This window comes from Wolffia australiana, chromosome 4, assembly GCF_029677425.1.
Source record: "Wolffia australiana isolate 7733 chromosome 4, ASM2967742v1".
NCBI lineage: Eukaryota > Viridiplantae > Streptophyta > Magnoliopsida > Alismatales > Araceae > Wolffia > Wolffia australiana.
In genome coordinates this window covers 23516365-23531813 of record NC_135838.1, presented here as the reverse complement: position 1 = coordinate 23531813, position 15449 = coordinate 23516365, and the positions used below count along the sequence as shown (strand labels likewise).

Below are 15449 nucleotides of genomic sequence, written 5' to 3'. Positions count from 1 at the left end.
GCTGCTTCAATTAGTGTGGATATTAGAGAAGGAATTCTCTAATAATCCCATTATGCATCAGTACTAATAAAATGACAGATTAGGGTTTGACGATCAAACATACCCCAAGTTATTTGGGAGTGTCGAGGAGATGAAGGATTATATATATATGGTAACCAATTAAAGTAAGGGTTCCACGAGATAGTTCGAACACTATTTGGTATCTTCTATAGCATGTGATGTAGCTTAACACCCCCTACGCTGCAAACTTTACCTATCGATTGGTTTAAATCAATCCTTAGTTAATTAATCTATATGTGAGAATAGTTAATTAATGAGGTTGGCACATAAATATTATCAGGCCACTAAATTTATTAACTAGAATAATCTATGGGCCTAGAGGATCAAATGCATAAAATCATAACGACATTGGTGAATATATTTTACTTAATAGGTTTTAATGAAAAATCTTAAGTAAAAGATAAAAGGAGAAGGGGCACCCATTTTAGGCACTCAAGCCTGCCAGATCTGGGCACCTTCCTCATCCTTTCTTCCTTTGGAGATTTTCTCCACTCAACCATGGATAGAGTCTTCAAGGTTTTCAAGAAAAGTTGGAGAAGGAGAAGTGGAGGTCCAAGAGCAACTTGATCATGTAGATACTTCTAAAGGCCGGTCGTGTGAATGGATTTAGAGCAATCCCAAAGGGAGAAAGTCAAGGTTGAAACAAGTTCCCACAAGGTACATGTGTTGCATTATGTTTTAGAAATCGTTTTTGAACCAATCAATGTTTTTGTTGCATAGAAAATAGTTTTGTATCATTCAATCAAGGCACCATAACCCAAAAATTATTGTATCAAGAATACTTAGAACAAGAATGAATCTGGTGGGAATGATGATGCATTTTTTTGTGTCATCCGCCCACATTTCGTCAGTGTCACCACTCCGTCATTAGTCCTGTTTTGTCATTCATCTGTGATGAAGAAATGAAGGGATGACAGGATTTGGATGAAAAAAATGTCTCATAACCCATTAGATGATGGCCAGATAAAATCCTCATCATCACACTATGAGAGTTAGATGATGGAATCATTCTCGTGTTGACTGTCATCCATCCACATTTTGTCATCACCACATTCTGTTATCAGTTCCCTTTAGCTTTTCATCTGTGATGAATAAAGGAGCCCGTGATGGGATCTGGATGAATTAAATTACTCATAATTTAAACAAAATGGAAAATAACCCATTAATCATTTAAATCAACTCAAATAATCATCAACATTGACAAAGCGACTACCATAAAGAACTTAGGAAAGACTTGAAATATTTCCCTTAACTCAAATAACCAATAAACCTTACATTCCCCTAACCCTCAGCCCTTTGTTTGACTATGATGGCATTGTGGGAACTTCAGAATTGGATTAATATTTATATTAAAACATCTAATCATTACGCCTTCTTGATTTATATTTAAAATATTTTATTTTATTTTTTTCCTAATATTCCATTATTCTTCTAACATCCTAACATCATCCATCATCTTGGATGGATGACTGATGACTAATTACAAAAATGAATCTGCGTGAGAGCACTAGCCGGACATGTAGGTAAGCTAATGAAATGTGAAGAGTTGTGCCAGCAATTCCTAAAGCAAAAAACTGAGTAGATATCCGTCTACCTCAGGGGAAGGCAGCGATAGACTTGCCACAGGCTCCTCTGAGACGATCAAGATCAACAACACAAGCAAAAAAACAGTGAGTTGTCGTCCCCTAGAAGAAGGGCACTTCCAATTGCAGATCCTACACTTAAAACCATGTGATTATCATCCTGCAACCGAGGCTAAATCAGAAAACTATATCATTTGCTTCATTTTGATGATCGATGAAATTCTATGTTACATCTATTAAAAATATAATGCTAAAAATAACAATGACTGTCCCAAGAAAAATCTATAATTCCCTCATTTAATAGGCCATGAAAATCTGTGATGACCTTCATTTAATAAACCATGAAATTCTATGTCACATCTATTGCACAATACAATGTTAAAAAGAGAAATAACATTTTCAAGAAAATCTATCATTTTCTTCCTTTAATAAGTCATGAAATCGATCTTACATCTATCGGATAATATAGTGTTGAAAATAGAAAGAACACTTTCAAGAAAATCTACAATTTTTTTTTGTTTAATAAGCCATGAAAATCAATGTTACATCTATTGCACAATATAGTGTTTAAAATAGAAATAACACTTTCAAGAAAACCTTTCATTTTCTTTGTTTAATAAAAAATGAAAATCAATATGACACTAAGAAGAGAAAATCTATCATTTCCTTCATTGCCTAAGCCATGGAAATCTAAGTTATACCTACGACACAATATAAAGCTTAAAATAACAATGACATTTTCAAGAAAATCTGTGTAATATATTTATTGAATTTCCAATTTCCACCTCTTAAGTGATTATAAATAATTCATATTCTACTACGAGTGAGAGATGACTGGATCAATAGTTGATTTCAATGAAGTCTGTTGCCATCTTGTGGAAATTTGGAGATTCAAGATCCTCGATTAGACTACCTGAAATCCGACTTCAATTAAAATTTTCCTGATTATAAATTGAAAGGGCAGATCATTTTTAAGACTACCGTTTGCCAAGCTAAAATGTTTCCAAAGCACAATTTTAGCAACTACTTTCTTTTTGTACTGACAAGCATCAACAGAAATATGGGAGGTTAATTGAAAAAATAGGAACAAGTTCTTATTTAATTTGATAATGATGAAGACACATGCATTTTAGCACGTGATAGAATCATAATGTAAAGAACACCTAGAATTGGGAAGAATGTTCTCAGCGAGGAGGAAGTTAGTGAGCTAGGTTATTTAAGCAAGGTCAACATTTCCAAAACATAGGTGAGGTAGAAATGATAGTGTAAAATCTTCATCAAGCGGAAGGTTACGATGAATGAAATAATGGATTTAATTTTTTTTCCTCTCATGATAAAGTAGCTTGTGAATACTGGAATTATAATAAATATCTCCCGCCCTGTAATGATTAAATCAGGAGTTCGTCAGAATGTTTAACCCTAACACAAAACAAGAGCTGACATGATTCATTAACTATCTCATAGTGGGTGAAACTCTAATTAGGTCAGAATATGTGAAGTAAACCTTTGTTTTGATTGTTAATGAAGAAGTGAGAATTCTTATCTTTACATTGAGATTTGCTTTTAGAATCTCAATCCATGGATCTCAAGTTGACAATCTTTAAGGGGCGATGAGTCCCTCAATCGATTCTGAATTAACATGTCATTTATCAAGAACAACGCAATAACCAAGGGTTAGAAGTATCATTTGTTGTAAGACCGACGAGTTCATACTTCTCTGAATATTTCTGGAGAAGTCATGGTCACGAGAGATTCACCCCTCGCCCTAAATGGGTTATTTGGCCGACGTTGCAAATACCAAATTTCTTCTCGAAGTTCAGTACGCTCTCAAGAATACACAATGAAATCGTGAGTTCGAGCTTTGAAGCCACGCTCTTTGGCCGTAATTCTTGATTTTGGATTTCACCCATCCCCATGGCGGTCATCATCTCTGAGCCCACCACGACTGCCTGCACAAACTGGTAAGAACTCGTGAAGATTCAATTTCTCCTCAACTTTTAAGCTTCACCCCGTTAGCCGTTCTTCTTGATTTTGAATTTCGCCCATCCCCATGGAGGTCGTCATCTCTGAGCCCTCCACGGCTGCCTGCACAAACTGGTAAGAACTCGTGAATATTCAAATGTAATGAATGCGTGATCGTCATGGGGTTTGAAATCTCGTGATTTTCCTCGATTGCCGGTAGCCTCGTTCCAAATGGAGAGAATGTATCAATGGGAGTGAATTTTTCATACTCCAATCGAAAGTGTTGGTTACTGTTGAGATACGCCAGAATACCTGGGCAACCGGGGTACAAAATCCTTCTCATATCCGATGCGGATTAGAAAAACCTTCTCACATCTTCTCCTCGAGTGAATCTCTACAAGAGAGGTATCCTGCCAAAATGCCAGCCGATGTTCAGAATCCGACTCACGACCTCTCGGGAGAGCTTATACGCAATTTACCTTCCGTTAGCATCTTTTTTTTACCTATCATTCAAAATTGGTACTCAAATCTTGTTCGAATGATGGTCATTATTAGTTGCTTGGCTCGAGTTTATAATAAAATTGAAAAAAATACGGCGCAGCAGTCGAGGGTTTGGATTTCTGCTTCACTATTTTGTAGCATTGTGGATTTGTTTCATAGCCTGGTTCATCATTCCCATCTATTGATATAATGTGCAGCGGAAAGGACATACCGACGATTAATTTCGATCTGCATTATATGCATTGTGCTCGCAATCTCGAGAAATGTTCCATCTGCGGAGATATGATCCAGAAGAAGCTTGCGAGAGAGCACTATCACGGCAACCATGCTCCTGTATGATCTTCTTGTCCTTTCAATCTGATATTTGAATTAATGCTCCCCGGTATCAAAATTCCGTTATTCAATTTCTTCTCGCAGACCTGCGGTTGCCCGACAAGCGTGTACTCTCTTTCAATAGATCCTTTCTTTTTCAAGTTTATCCAGATAACTTATCTCTGAAATGATGAATTATGTTAAAGTGGAAGCCACTTAACTGATCGGCCTAATGGCCGACAGATTTCCCCACTTGATGATTGAAACCAAAAGACTTCAAAGCGTTATGCGACGTTTATCCTGAAATAAGTGACTTTGGTTTCATTAATTAACTTATCTTTCCTGTCCTGTCAACAGGACTCGTGTATGATTGAAAGTCCTGTAATTGCTTGTTTCCAAACTAATTGCTTAGAATCCCCTTCGACACCTGCAGCCAAGGATAATTTTTTTTATCTCTCTATCAAGAAAATTGGGAATCAAGAACATTCTTGTATTCATGTTACGCCATCTTTTGAAATATTTTTCTCACGAAGAGAATGATTTCCATTATCTGGAAACAGGTGGATTGCGTCCATTGTGGCGAGACTGTGGAGCGTGAGAATTTAGCCCTGCACAGGGGACAAATATGCCCTCAGAGAATCATCGCCTGTGATTACTGTGAATTTCAGTTGCCAGCAGTGGATCTCTACGAACATCAGGTTCTACAAATATCATGGAATCACAAGCAATGAAACCCAATTAATCATTCCAAATTTCCAATGGTCTTTAATCTTAGAGGTAAATATCTGCTTTGACTCTCAGGACCTCTGTGGCAACCGAACGGAATATTGCGATGAATGCTGCCGATATATTCGCCTGTGCCAGTGGGCCGACCACGAGCTGCGATCGCACGGCGCTTCAGACGATGACTCAGAAGCTTCCAGGTGGCGAAAAATCCAATTTCGTTCATCTTACTATCAAAGGATAATCGTCTGCAAGTAGGAACTTGGGGGATGTACCTCATATCATCTAAGTAAGCTTTGATTCACGGTGGAAATTTTCCTTTTCTCTCAAGGTTGGATGAGCCCCAAGCCAGAGAAGAAGGTGCATCCCATCCAAATCGCTTGATGCTCACTGCTGTAGTGACTGGAGCCGCTATCCTGCTGATCTCTTTTTTCCTTCACAGAAGAACTGGCGGGTAACAGTCCCCTTGATGAATACAGGTGGATTCCTTTGCTTCTTATTAATATTGTGGCAACGATTTCTCCATCGAACTCTTCATCTTGAATATATGAGAAAATTTCGAGCAATGGGCATCTATCTGAATGACAAGTAAAAACAACTGGGATATGGATTTGGACAGGGCTGGGGATGTTCAGCAGAAGTAGCCGTAGAGCTCGATAAAGCAGATGCAGAGATTCAGAGGATTTGAAGCGTCGGCAGTAGGGCCCGTTGTGATGATCCTAAAGAACCGGAAGGGCAGCAGGGCGCTGGGCCCAATGACTGGCCAGGATGAGAACTGACCCGGTTTACAAATACTCTGATCATTCTCATGCACTCGCAAGTTGGTCCATGTCTCCATGTCCAAGGACCCCTGAAAAGGAAAGGTTGACGATGTGTTTGAGAAAATTTGAAGCGAAGTAGAAGACTGAGTTGTCAGGATTGATGGGTCACCTGCAAAACCCAGTTCCGGAGGAACGCGGCTGAACCATCCTGCCTCACAGTGTAGTAGTTGCACATGAGCTACAAGAAAGCACCAGAATATGATCACAGGGGCAAGAGCAAGATCAGGGATTTCATGGGATCTTCTTATAAGGATGAAATGGATAGACCTGATGCTCCACACCAATGTCGATGATCCACCAGGCACAGGTGCGGCCGTTTTCGATCCTGGGTCCGGCATAGGAGGTCCCCTGCGGGAGCCATATGCGATCGTTTTTCTTTCCTTTTTTTGTGTCTTTTTTTCCTGCTGTTTCTCAAAGCAGCGGCTAAGGAGTTTTACCAACCTGGTAAGTTCTGGACGCGAGGACTTTTGGATCAGTATATCTCGAAACAGGGCTGCTCGCAGTCAAAGATACTCTCTGCAGATTGTCAGATCGTCAGTGTGAGTATATTAAAAACTGATCCGCGTATGAGAAGAAGTTTGATATGATCGTTAATTAGTGCAAGACAAACCTTGGCTAGAACAGGATTCACCCACGGATGCTCCCCGTATGACGTCCCGGCATAGTACAGTACGCCGTTGTTGTCTCCATCACAGATATACTGGAGCTCCTTGAAGCTCGATCGCCTGTGCTGAAATCTCTCGCTGAACAGGTAGAGGAAATTTTCATCAAGATAGGAGGACATCTAGGATATTAACGTGGTGTTTCTCACCTTTGATCGCTACCCGTAGGTCTCACCCCCAGTTCCTTAAATTGAAGGGCTTCCTTTACCTGCCAAAACATTTTTTTCCAGAAAAGAAAAGTCCAGGTAATATGCAGTGGCCGAGGAAAATAAGAATACGAGAAGAAAAGCCCAGGTTCTATGAATCTTGCTTACAAGAAGTTCGAGCTCTGGAAACAGGCGAGCAATGAAGCTTCGCTCCAGCTGCCATTGAAGTGATTATACAAATGAGTGGTCACGTAGGGAATGTATAACCAGAAGAGGGGGATACCTTCTTGAGAGTGGTAGAGGGTAATAGCGGAAAACGCACGAAATGCAGCATGCCATCAACCATCGAAAATCTGGTATTGAAGAACTGATTGGGTTCAGACGACTTCAGCAGCTCGTCGATGGTCTCCCAACCATAAACATCTTTGGCACTCATACACCACATCAAAATGGCATCCAAAACCCTCTCTTCCGTAGTAACAGTCAGTTCAAGATGCTGCTCATAGTCAATATTATGAATCGACAGTTAACTTACCAAACGGGTCCATGTCAACATCATCCGGAAGGTAGGAATAGCACTGGCTCACCTGAAGAACGTTAATGAAAATTTCTTCCTCCAACATAGAAAATTCGGCGTTGGCCGTAGTGCAGTAATCGAAATGTTTGGAGAGCTTCTTCACACATTCTGCTTTGAGAGCTCTGCAGGACGGAATCGCAGAAATAGCTTGCAAGATAGAACATACTGAGTCCTGAAAGATGTTCGAAACGTTAGACGGCCATGTCTTCTCAGACTTGACCATCAACAATACAATTTTCTATGTGAAATGCATTCTTCCAGTAAGACGTATTATTAGTTCGAAATAACCTCCAGCATCTTGAATATGTGATTCATTCTTACATTGTTTTTCATTGAGTCAACGATAGAATGTGTTTCATTGATGGAGTCAAATAAGAAAGTATACGAATACTGAAGAACACTCTTATTTCAGAGGATCGTCAACGTCATGCAGAATGGCTTATATGATTCTTACATAATATCAACAATAAATTCTATGGAAATGGACAAACATCACCCGTGAGTTCGGGACTTATTGTGTGTTATTTCTAATATGATGCTCTGCCCGCAATTGCTAACAGATGCCCGCAATTCCCCTCCTCGTCAATGGTAAGTCGGAAAAATAAAATTTAGTTTTCGTTTGAAGAGATGTTTAAAAATTAGTGCAAATTGCAGCAGGAGAATCGTCTTAGATAATGCTTTACCTCAGAGAGCCGTTGGAGACAGTAGTTGCAGCATTCCTGGTGCAAAGACTTAATTCCAAATTGATCTGCCAACAAAAGAAGTGGAACCAGCAAGGCGCCTATTCTATTCTCATCTTCCAGTTCAAGCTTTCCACCGTACATGAACCGTAGGGTAGCAAGCAAAGCATCAACAGAAATATCACTTAACGTGATCTCTGAAGCTTTGCTTTCCAGCATCCCATTCGTGAACATCTGCAGACAAAACCAACAAAAAATTCAGGTATATAGAAGAGCACTAGGCAAGACGAGAAGCTTCCAAATTCCAGAGAATGTGAAGGATAACAGGACGGTACCTTAAAGAATGGTATACTCCACATGCTTAGAATTATTTTGTTACCTCGAGCGACAGGTTCATGATTATGAATATTGACGAAAATTTCTACGTCACTGAGATAACCGGTCAAGAAAAAATGCCGCAGTTTTTGAAAGTCCAGAGATGGCTCATAAGAGAAGACACCGTACTGAACTCGTTCACTAAAGTTCGTCAATTCCACGGTTTTCCCAGGTTCGGAGAAATCCTTTCGTGAGTTCAAACGATCAATAGCTTCTTCACAACGCTTCATCAGTGCCATCACTTGAAATTTCACACACAAATCGAGCAGAGAAGCAAGGTCTGACTCCCTGATCTAGGAAATAAGTAAAAAAAAAAGATGAGTACCGAGAAAGACGGTGCATAGAATGTTTAAAGAGATGGAACAAAGACTGACCTGAGCACGTCCAATATAGATGTATTCCAAGAGAGCGCGGAGGACAGGGTAAGGAACTGAAGGAAGTCGAATAAATCGTTCTCCTGGGCAAAAATTAAAGTTCCCTGACGCTGACAAAATAACTCTGTGCGCAGGAACGACCTTTCCTTCGTCACCAATAAGAAAGAAAATATCAGACAGCTCCCAGCTCTCTATAAACTTTTGCAGTCCCCACTCATCATCCCCGCCGTGCCTGCAGCCTCCATCTCCAAAATCTTCCTGATTATCTTCTTTACGATTAACAAATAAGTTGAAGAGATTAGGATGCTGTACCATGGGCAGAATGGTGACATTCCTGTAACCGACGTGCTTGTCCCAACTGCTGAGCCCCACGTACTGAATTCTGCAGTTTGGTTTAGAATCGGACCATTGAAAGACAAGATCTTGAAAAGGGTGCCTTCCTTTTCCTATGCTAATCACTCCATCGTAGATGCTAATCCAGTAACTTTGAAATGCAGACGAACTGCACAACCCTATTCCAACGATGTCAACCACTGCGAGCCCATCCACTTCAATCTTCAAGCGCCGGTTCCTGTGACTTCCCAGTACGACCGTGTAATTCGGGCAGCTGTCCATTTTGTAGTGGTAGTGTTGACTGCCCGCTTGTTCCCTGAACACCAAAGTCACGTCATTGTGAGCAAAAGCTTCGAAGGCGATGCACCCACGCCCAGCCTCGCTAAAACGCAGTTCTTCATCCCAGACGCATTCAAACGGAGCAACCGTGAGGAAATTGTTCAGCAACTTCCCTCCCATTTCACCTTAAAAGTGGGAAGAATAGATTCAGCAAGAGATGTAACGAAAATTCGCATGCAATTTGAGAGACCAATTGCCCACTTACCGAAGAATATCACACGAGGGAATCACATCAATGCTCGCGTTCACAGGGCAGAAATTTCGTTTGGCGGTTGTCGCAGTTATCCTCAGGTCGGAGATAGACGAGAAAAGTTGTCCGGTTTTAATTTCTGCAGGCACAACCCAATTCTGTAAACTCGTTCCACAAGGAGCAGTCGATCGTTCTACAAGGTTTGACTTCCTGATCTTATCCAGAATAAACGTAGTTAAAAGAATCATTAAACGAGGTTGTGACAAGATGCAGATGGGCTGGAGACAACGCAGGTCCCGTTTCTAGAAGCCTCGCGATAAATACCCATCCACGAGATTGAATAGGGACAAAAAAAAACTGACTTTCCCAAGACAATGATCTACCGAGTCGAGGGCGGAGAGCGTAAATCGAGCAGATTGGAGCGCAGTCTTACGCTGTGGACAAGGCAATCAAGAGAGCGATCGGAACCCTCTTCAGAGAGTAATCCCGGGAAATTACCGAAGGGGGCGGAAAATCTGGAAGGGAGTTTGAGACTAGTGGATTCAGCTGGGGCTTGCGGCGCGCTTGGTTCAGCCCTTCTAGTCTATGACTCGAACTCAGGCCCCCTTCTGCCCACACGCAATCACCGAGATTTGCTCAGCGGCCTTGCGTTGGAGGGGAGAAGCGAAATGCCATTGAATTTCCGTGAAAAGATTTATCTTTCAGTAAGCACTTTCAAATAATACACGCAAATTATGAGGAGTCAGGTTTAACACAAGTCCAAGCTTATCCGGAACAGGGATCACCTTCATGGGGCATGAGAGGATTGTGTGGAATTATTTAATGAATCGAGGAGTAATAAAAGGCCCAAAGATATGGAAATACATAATTTTCTAGATTATTGAGTTAGTAAAGTTTTTCAGGAAAAATAAAAAAATGTTGTAAATTATGTTTTAAAAAATCCTAAAATTCCCCATTAAAAACAAAAATTATTTCACGTGGCTTGTTATGGCAGCTTTTCAGCACACACTTGCTGCACTCATTCGGGTGAAAACAAGGTTAATTGAGGAATATGAAAATTTTCCTCAACATTTTCAGACCTTAAATATCTGTCAAATAAAAACTACTAACTAATCCCCAGGAACGTAAGTATCATTATTCATAAGTCATATAATTATTACTATCTAAAATAACCATTACTCCCATTGTACTAAAGAAGATTAACATTATGACTAAAATTGAATAAAAAGATACAAACTCCATGAAAAAATCATTACTGTAGCATAATTCAGTAGATCAATTGAAAAATCAAGTTCTTAACATGAATAAAAATAATGTCTCCATTTTGGATAAATATTATGTTCAAGGCTTACGATTTTTCAACAATATTTAAACTTTTCCTAACAAGCATAGAGCAAGTAAGGCTCAAATCCAAAGAGAGCAAGTAATGAAAAACATAATTTTTAGTTAATTTCTTTTTAAAAGGAGTTTATATTACTTTAGGTGTTAAAGTGTGTTTAAACTATGATAGTAGTAAGATAAAAATTCACATTATTTATTAGAAGGTAAAAAAAATATGTATCCTAATTTATCAAAATTTAATAGAACAATTTACATAATATTAAGTGATTTTTTAGAGGGAAATATGAATTAGTTTACCTTGACTGGAGCTTTAGTTGAGTCAAGTGGCAGGTTATTCTGACTGGCAGTGTGCATGGGGAGAGTGGAGTGCAGTCGTTTTGCCATCATGGATTGTGATAAAGATGGCAGTGGATACACATCGACAAGCACTTGAGTGGTGCAAGTGATGGGATCTTACCCCAACTAATATTAACGAAGATGGAGATGGGTAAGCACGAATAAGTGGTGAGGTCGTTGATGACTTTCAAGTGATGTGAAATATATGTGGTTGGAAAGCCTCTCACACATTCCATATCTCATTTCATGTTCATTGATAGAATAGATTCATTATAGTGCACATGTGACGCTTATAATGACGTCAATGAATACATGATTGGACTTAGTGAATTATGATGATATCTTAATATGGAGATCACTGGTCTTTAAGCATGTGTTCTAAATATCCTATTTGAAGGATACGTGAGAAGGACATCTCAGTGTCTGTATAGAATAACACTATCTAGCCTCACTCATATGATGAGTATTGCCGTTCCCGAAGCCATTAGTGTGGAGATACTAAGGATAGATAGTGTGTGTTCTTTAGTGGAAAGAATTCACTAAATTGATGCGTACGAATCCCTGAAATGTATTATACCGAACTGTCAATCAGGTTGATTCATGTCAGGGTTATGTAAGAGGTTCTTAGACCTAAGACACCAAAGACTTCTTGTGGATCGACAATTGTACTTTGACTACGACCAATGTGTCCCTAATCATGGGATCTTAAATAATCTTAGTTTAGGTGCATCAAGAAGTTCAGGAAGATGATTGAGTGGTCAAGATGGGATTTTCCATCATTGGTATAAGAGGTGACAGCTCAAGGAAGTCAATGCGATGAAGTCCTTGGCCAAGGCAGAGAAATATCAGAGAAGAGTTTTTTTTACTGATTATCGAATGCATCAGTACTAACTCGGATGACCGATTACGATTTCACAGTTGACCATACCCAAAGTCATCCTAGGAGCATCAAGTGGATGGGGGACTATACATACACTAACTGATGACGAACATATTTCATGAGTGAGTCCGTACAAACTCTGTTGTATCTTCTAGAGCACTAGGTGTAGCTTGGCACGCCACGTGTTGGAGACTCGACCTATTGATTGGTTTAAATAGATCTGAAATTAATTAATCTATATGATGATATAGTTAATTTATTTGGAACGTCAATAAAGGTTATCGGGCCGTCCAAGGTATTAACTAGGCTGATACATAGGCCTAGACGGTCACATGCAAATGTTCTTTTGAACGTTGGAAGATATACTTAAGTTTTGGGGGGTTTTATGAAAAAAACTATTTAGTATAAATAGGGGAAGGCCCTGCACAGAATTCACCCATCCCAGAATTTTTCAGGGGCTTCCCCTTCTTCTCCTTTCTCTCCACACCTCGCCTCCACTCTCGATTCAATCGAGATTACGTAATGACGACGATAGAGAGTGAACAGAGTTTGCAAGTATGAAGGAGGAGATCCGATGTGCCGAGGACTGCGTGTATATTTCTAGAGACTACAAACTTGAGCAGCTCAACTCGTCTCTCTGGGAAACCCAATAAATCATGGATGTGATCCATGAGGATTTACTTCGTTTGAATAGTTTTATCGATGTCGTACGATTTCAATTAAGTATTACGCTGTGGAATGTGTTGATTTCTTCATCTAGATCTAGGCCTCTAGAACTCAACATAACCTCTATCTAGTTTCTCATTGTCTCCCTTCTTATCTTTATAAATTCTCATGCCTTATCCCATCTACTATGTCAGTTCATTTTCTAGTCTTCATCTCCACCCTTCTCATGTTACACATGAACATCTTTTTGTGTCGACCAAATCTTACACTCCCATTATATCTGCTTCCCCCACCTTCTCCTCTCTTTATTCATGCCTGTTCATGGAGCTGCAGATCAATGTCAATGAAGGCCATTCACCATCAAAACAATCAAGCTATTGGCACCCGTCTCTAAGGTACCTTGTGACACCTTAACTTTGAGATAATTGTTGGTTGATGCTAATTATTGATTTTCTCTTACCTTATTAATCCATGTGCCAAACTTTGGTTCATTAATTTTAATCTCCTTATTTCATTAAGGATATCATAGTTATTCCCTAACTGTCATTATTAAATCGTTGCTCCTTCGAGTTAGTCCCAATCTAAATGATTAAACCTGATTCAGATAACCCTCAAGAAATACTTAATTAAAATTATTTTCATGTTAATTATCAATTTCATAAATTCCAGTTTCATGTCCCACATCAAGTGGTATTAGAGCTGAAAGGACGTTGATGTAACATGACAGTCGAAACTGACTCCTCGTGTTATGTCCGGAAGGTAGACTCTAAATGCAACGAAGTGACATGAATGTATGAGAATTTGACTGAGAATTTAGGTTAGCCATCGAACACTGTGTTAGTTAATTTCCTTTGACAGTACTTGATCAGTTCATACTCGTCGATAGTGTGGACATTATTGGACGAAGAACGTTCCCCACCACGTCGGTCCCTTCGATCTGGTTACGAGGATCATTGGGAGCTTGACCGTAACTAAAGCCATCTTGCGTTGTCCAATTGAACTGCAGGTCAAGTGAAGATAATCGTATTTCTCGATAATATTTTCTCAAATCATATGTGATTAATATTTTCGTAAATCAGCACTGAAAAATGTAATTAACACTGTAAATTAGTGGAGAGGAAAGGATGTGACATGTGGGTCTTGCCAAGAGGGACAATTGGCAAAGGTTGGGTAGTCGGCAGTGATCGGCAACAGTGGAGAAGGCTCACTAGCTGGAGTCCTTATTCCGATTGCAATAGAGTGTAGTAGACGTAGCCATCCAGAAGTTGAACGTTCCAGCAAATACAAGTATATTGACTGATCGGCCAACACAACCACTCAGAGGTTGAACGCAGCGTGAAAAAACAATCAGAAAATTGTTAAAAAAACTGATCAATCCACCGGTCGACAACAGTGAATCAAACTCCATGTTGAAGAGGTTGGGGTTCCCCAAGTTGACACAACTTGACTCCACGTATAAGAATCCCTGGGAAAGACGAACAGAAAGGAGCAATCTGGGATGAAGATGTGGAAGGTCTACAACGGATCGGGATTCCTCCGGGTAAGGGATTGGGTTCCAGATCAAAAGAGACCGAGTCGTCGCTGAGCATAATCGTTGCGGACAGTGACCGGTGGCTGACCAGATAGTTATACAGAGGTTACCTCCAATTTGAGATAGTCCATGATGCCCGAGTTTACAACGTCGCCGCAATATTCATCTGTTCTTGGATAGTAATTCCAAGAAATGTCGGTGAAGCAGCAACTCGGCGTTGTGAAACCGTCCAATGATGGATAATCACCGTGGAGAAGAAAAGAGGGCGTATTCCCTTATTGATGAGAATAGGCTGTCAACGATATCGTCTGACTTGGGAATCCACAAGGCGTAGATTGATTCTATGAAGCTTGGTCGTCGATAGCGAAGGTGAAGGAAGCCAAATTCCACCCAACGATGGTAACTACCAGGGAACTGCCGGTTCATGATTTGGGACCCACGAAAGGAAGCAAAGAACACACAATAACTTTGATTTCACCAGAAGAAAATCACGAAGAAACTGACAACGATGCAACGAGAACTCTAATCTTCCAAAGATGAACCTTCCGTTCTTCTTTCAGGAATCGAGAACGAGAATACTTCTTCTTTAACACACTCAATGCTTCTTCTTCTTCAGCAATAGGGTAGAACGATGAACGATCAGAAAAATAACCGCCAATAACTGAGACGGTATCTGGATTTCACAATTCAACAAGTCTTCTTTTCCCACGTCCACCCTTCCTCCTCCTTATAGAGGAAGTGGTGGTCGTTGGAGGCCCAATTGGGCCCCTTTTAAGGGGAAAGCTTATTGGACTTCCCCTTAAAAGGGATCTTTAGGTGGAGAAGAAGCCCAATATGGATTTCCTCCCCCCTAAAGATGATAGCTAAATCACAATTAAAATGAAAACATACTCAGGAGGCTGGTACTCGCACAGGAGGGGCCTCCGACAATTCCAAAAACAATTCAGTTCCAAGAAAAGAACACACAGGCGTCTCGGCACGCTCCAAGACGACACGACTGTTGCTTCAAGCTTGATAGTGGAAGTGTTGGTTCTTCACGTCGGCTCTGGCTCCGCGT

General features: G+C 40.2%; 2 protein-coding genes across 8 annotated transcripts; one reads left to right on the top strand and one right to left on the bottom strand.

Moving 5' to 3' along the window:
- The first annotated feature begins 3327 nt into the window (after nt 1-3327).
- On the top strand, nt 3328-5671 carry LOC144702452 (TRAF-type zinc finger-like protein). 2 transcript variants are annotated; one of them, XM_078574508.1, is made up of 6 exons: nt 3474-3604; nt 3700-3740; nt 4304-4439; nt 4979-5116; nt 5220-5341; nt 5473-5671. In XM_078574508.1, the coding sequence occupies exons 3-6, from the start codon at nt 4344-4346 to the stop codon at nt 5597-5599; spliced, it is 483 nt and encodes a 160-aa protein (XP_078430634.1). In that variant the 5' UTR covers nt 3474-3604; nt 3700-3740; nt 4304-4343; the 3' UTR covers nt 5600-5671. The 2 variants fall into 2 exon arrangements, with proteins under 2 accessions (XP_078430633.1, XP_078430634.1); XM_078574507.1 differs by lacking the exon at nt 3700-3740 and having other exon boundaries at nt 3328-3604.
- On the bottom strand, nt 5659-10332 carry LOC144702451 (BTB/POZ domain-containing protein). Of its 6 annotated transcripts, none has more exons than XM_078574502.1 (14): nt 10022-10332; nt 9654-9777; nt 8777-9573; nt 8363-8695; nt 8031-8261; nt 7358-7519; nt 7054-7266; nt 6939-6986; nt 6774-6832; nt 6573-6705; nt 6404-6478; nt 6230-6310; nt 6072-6140; nt 5659-5991 (listed from the first exon to the last, which is right to left on the bottom strand). In XM_078574502.1, the coding sequence occupies exons 3-14, from the start codon at nt 9566-9568 to the stop codon at nt 5773-5775; spliced, it is 2415 nt and encodes an 804-aa protein (XP_078430628.1). In that variant the 5' UTR covers nt 9569-9573; nt 9654-9777; nt 10022-10332; the 3' UTR covers nt 5659-5772. The 6 variants fall into 6 exon arrangements, with proteins under 6 accessions (XP_078430628.1, XP_078430627.1, XP_078430629.1 ...); XM_078574501.1 differs by having other exon boundaries at nt 10072-10332; XM_078574503.1 differs by lacking the exons at nt 9654-9777; nt 10022-10332 and having other exon boundaries at nt 8777-9008; nt 9089-9247.
- Nucleotides 10333-15449: the final 5117 nt, after the last annotated feature.

Bases quoted from the DNA above. Each gene is read 5' to 3' on its own strand.
- LOC144702452 (XM_078574507.1), top strand. From the start codon at position 3,558: ATGGCGGTCATCATCTCTGAGCCCACCACGACTGCCTGCACAAACTG. The intron at 3,605-4,303 runs GTAAGAACTCGT...TATAATGTGCAG, and splicing joins ACGACTGCCTGCACAAACTG to CGGAAAGGACATACCGACGA. The intron at 5,117-5,219 runs GTTCTACAAATA...TTTGACTCTCAG, and splicing joins TGGATCTCTACGAACATCAG to GACCTCTGTGGCAACCGAAC.
- LOC144702451 (XM_078574502.1), bottom strand. From the start codon at position 9,568: ATGGGAGGGAAGTTGCTGAACAATTTCCTCACGGTTGCTCCGTTTGAA. The intron at 6,833-6,938 runs GTAAGCAAGATT...ATGTTTTGGCAG, and splicing joins TTCCAGAGCTCGAACTTCTT to GTAAAGGAAGCCCTTCAATT. The intron at 5,992-6,071 runs GTGACCCATCAA...TTTCCTTTTCAG, and splicing joins TCCGGAACTGGGTTTTGCAG to GGGTCCTTGGACATGGAGAC.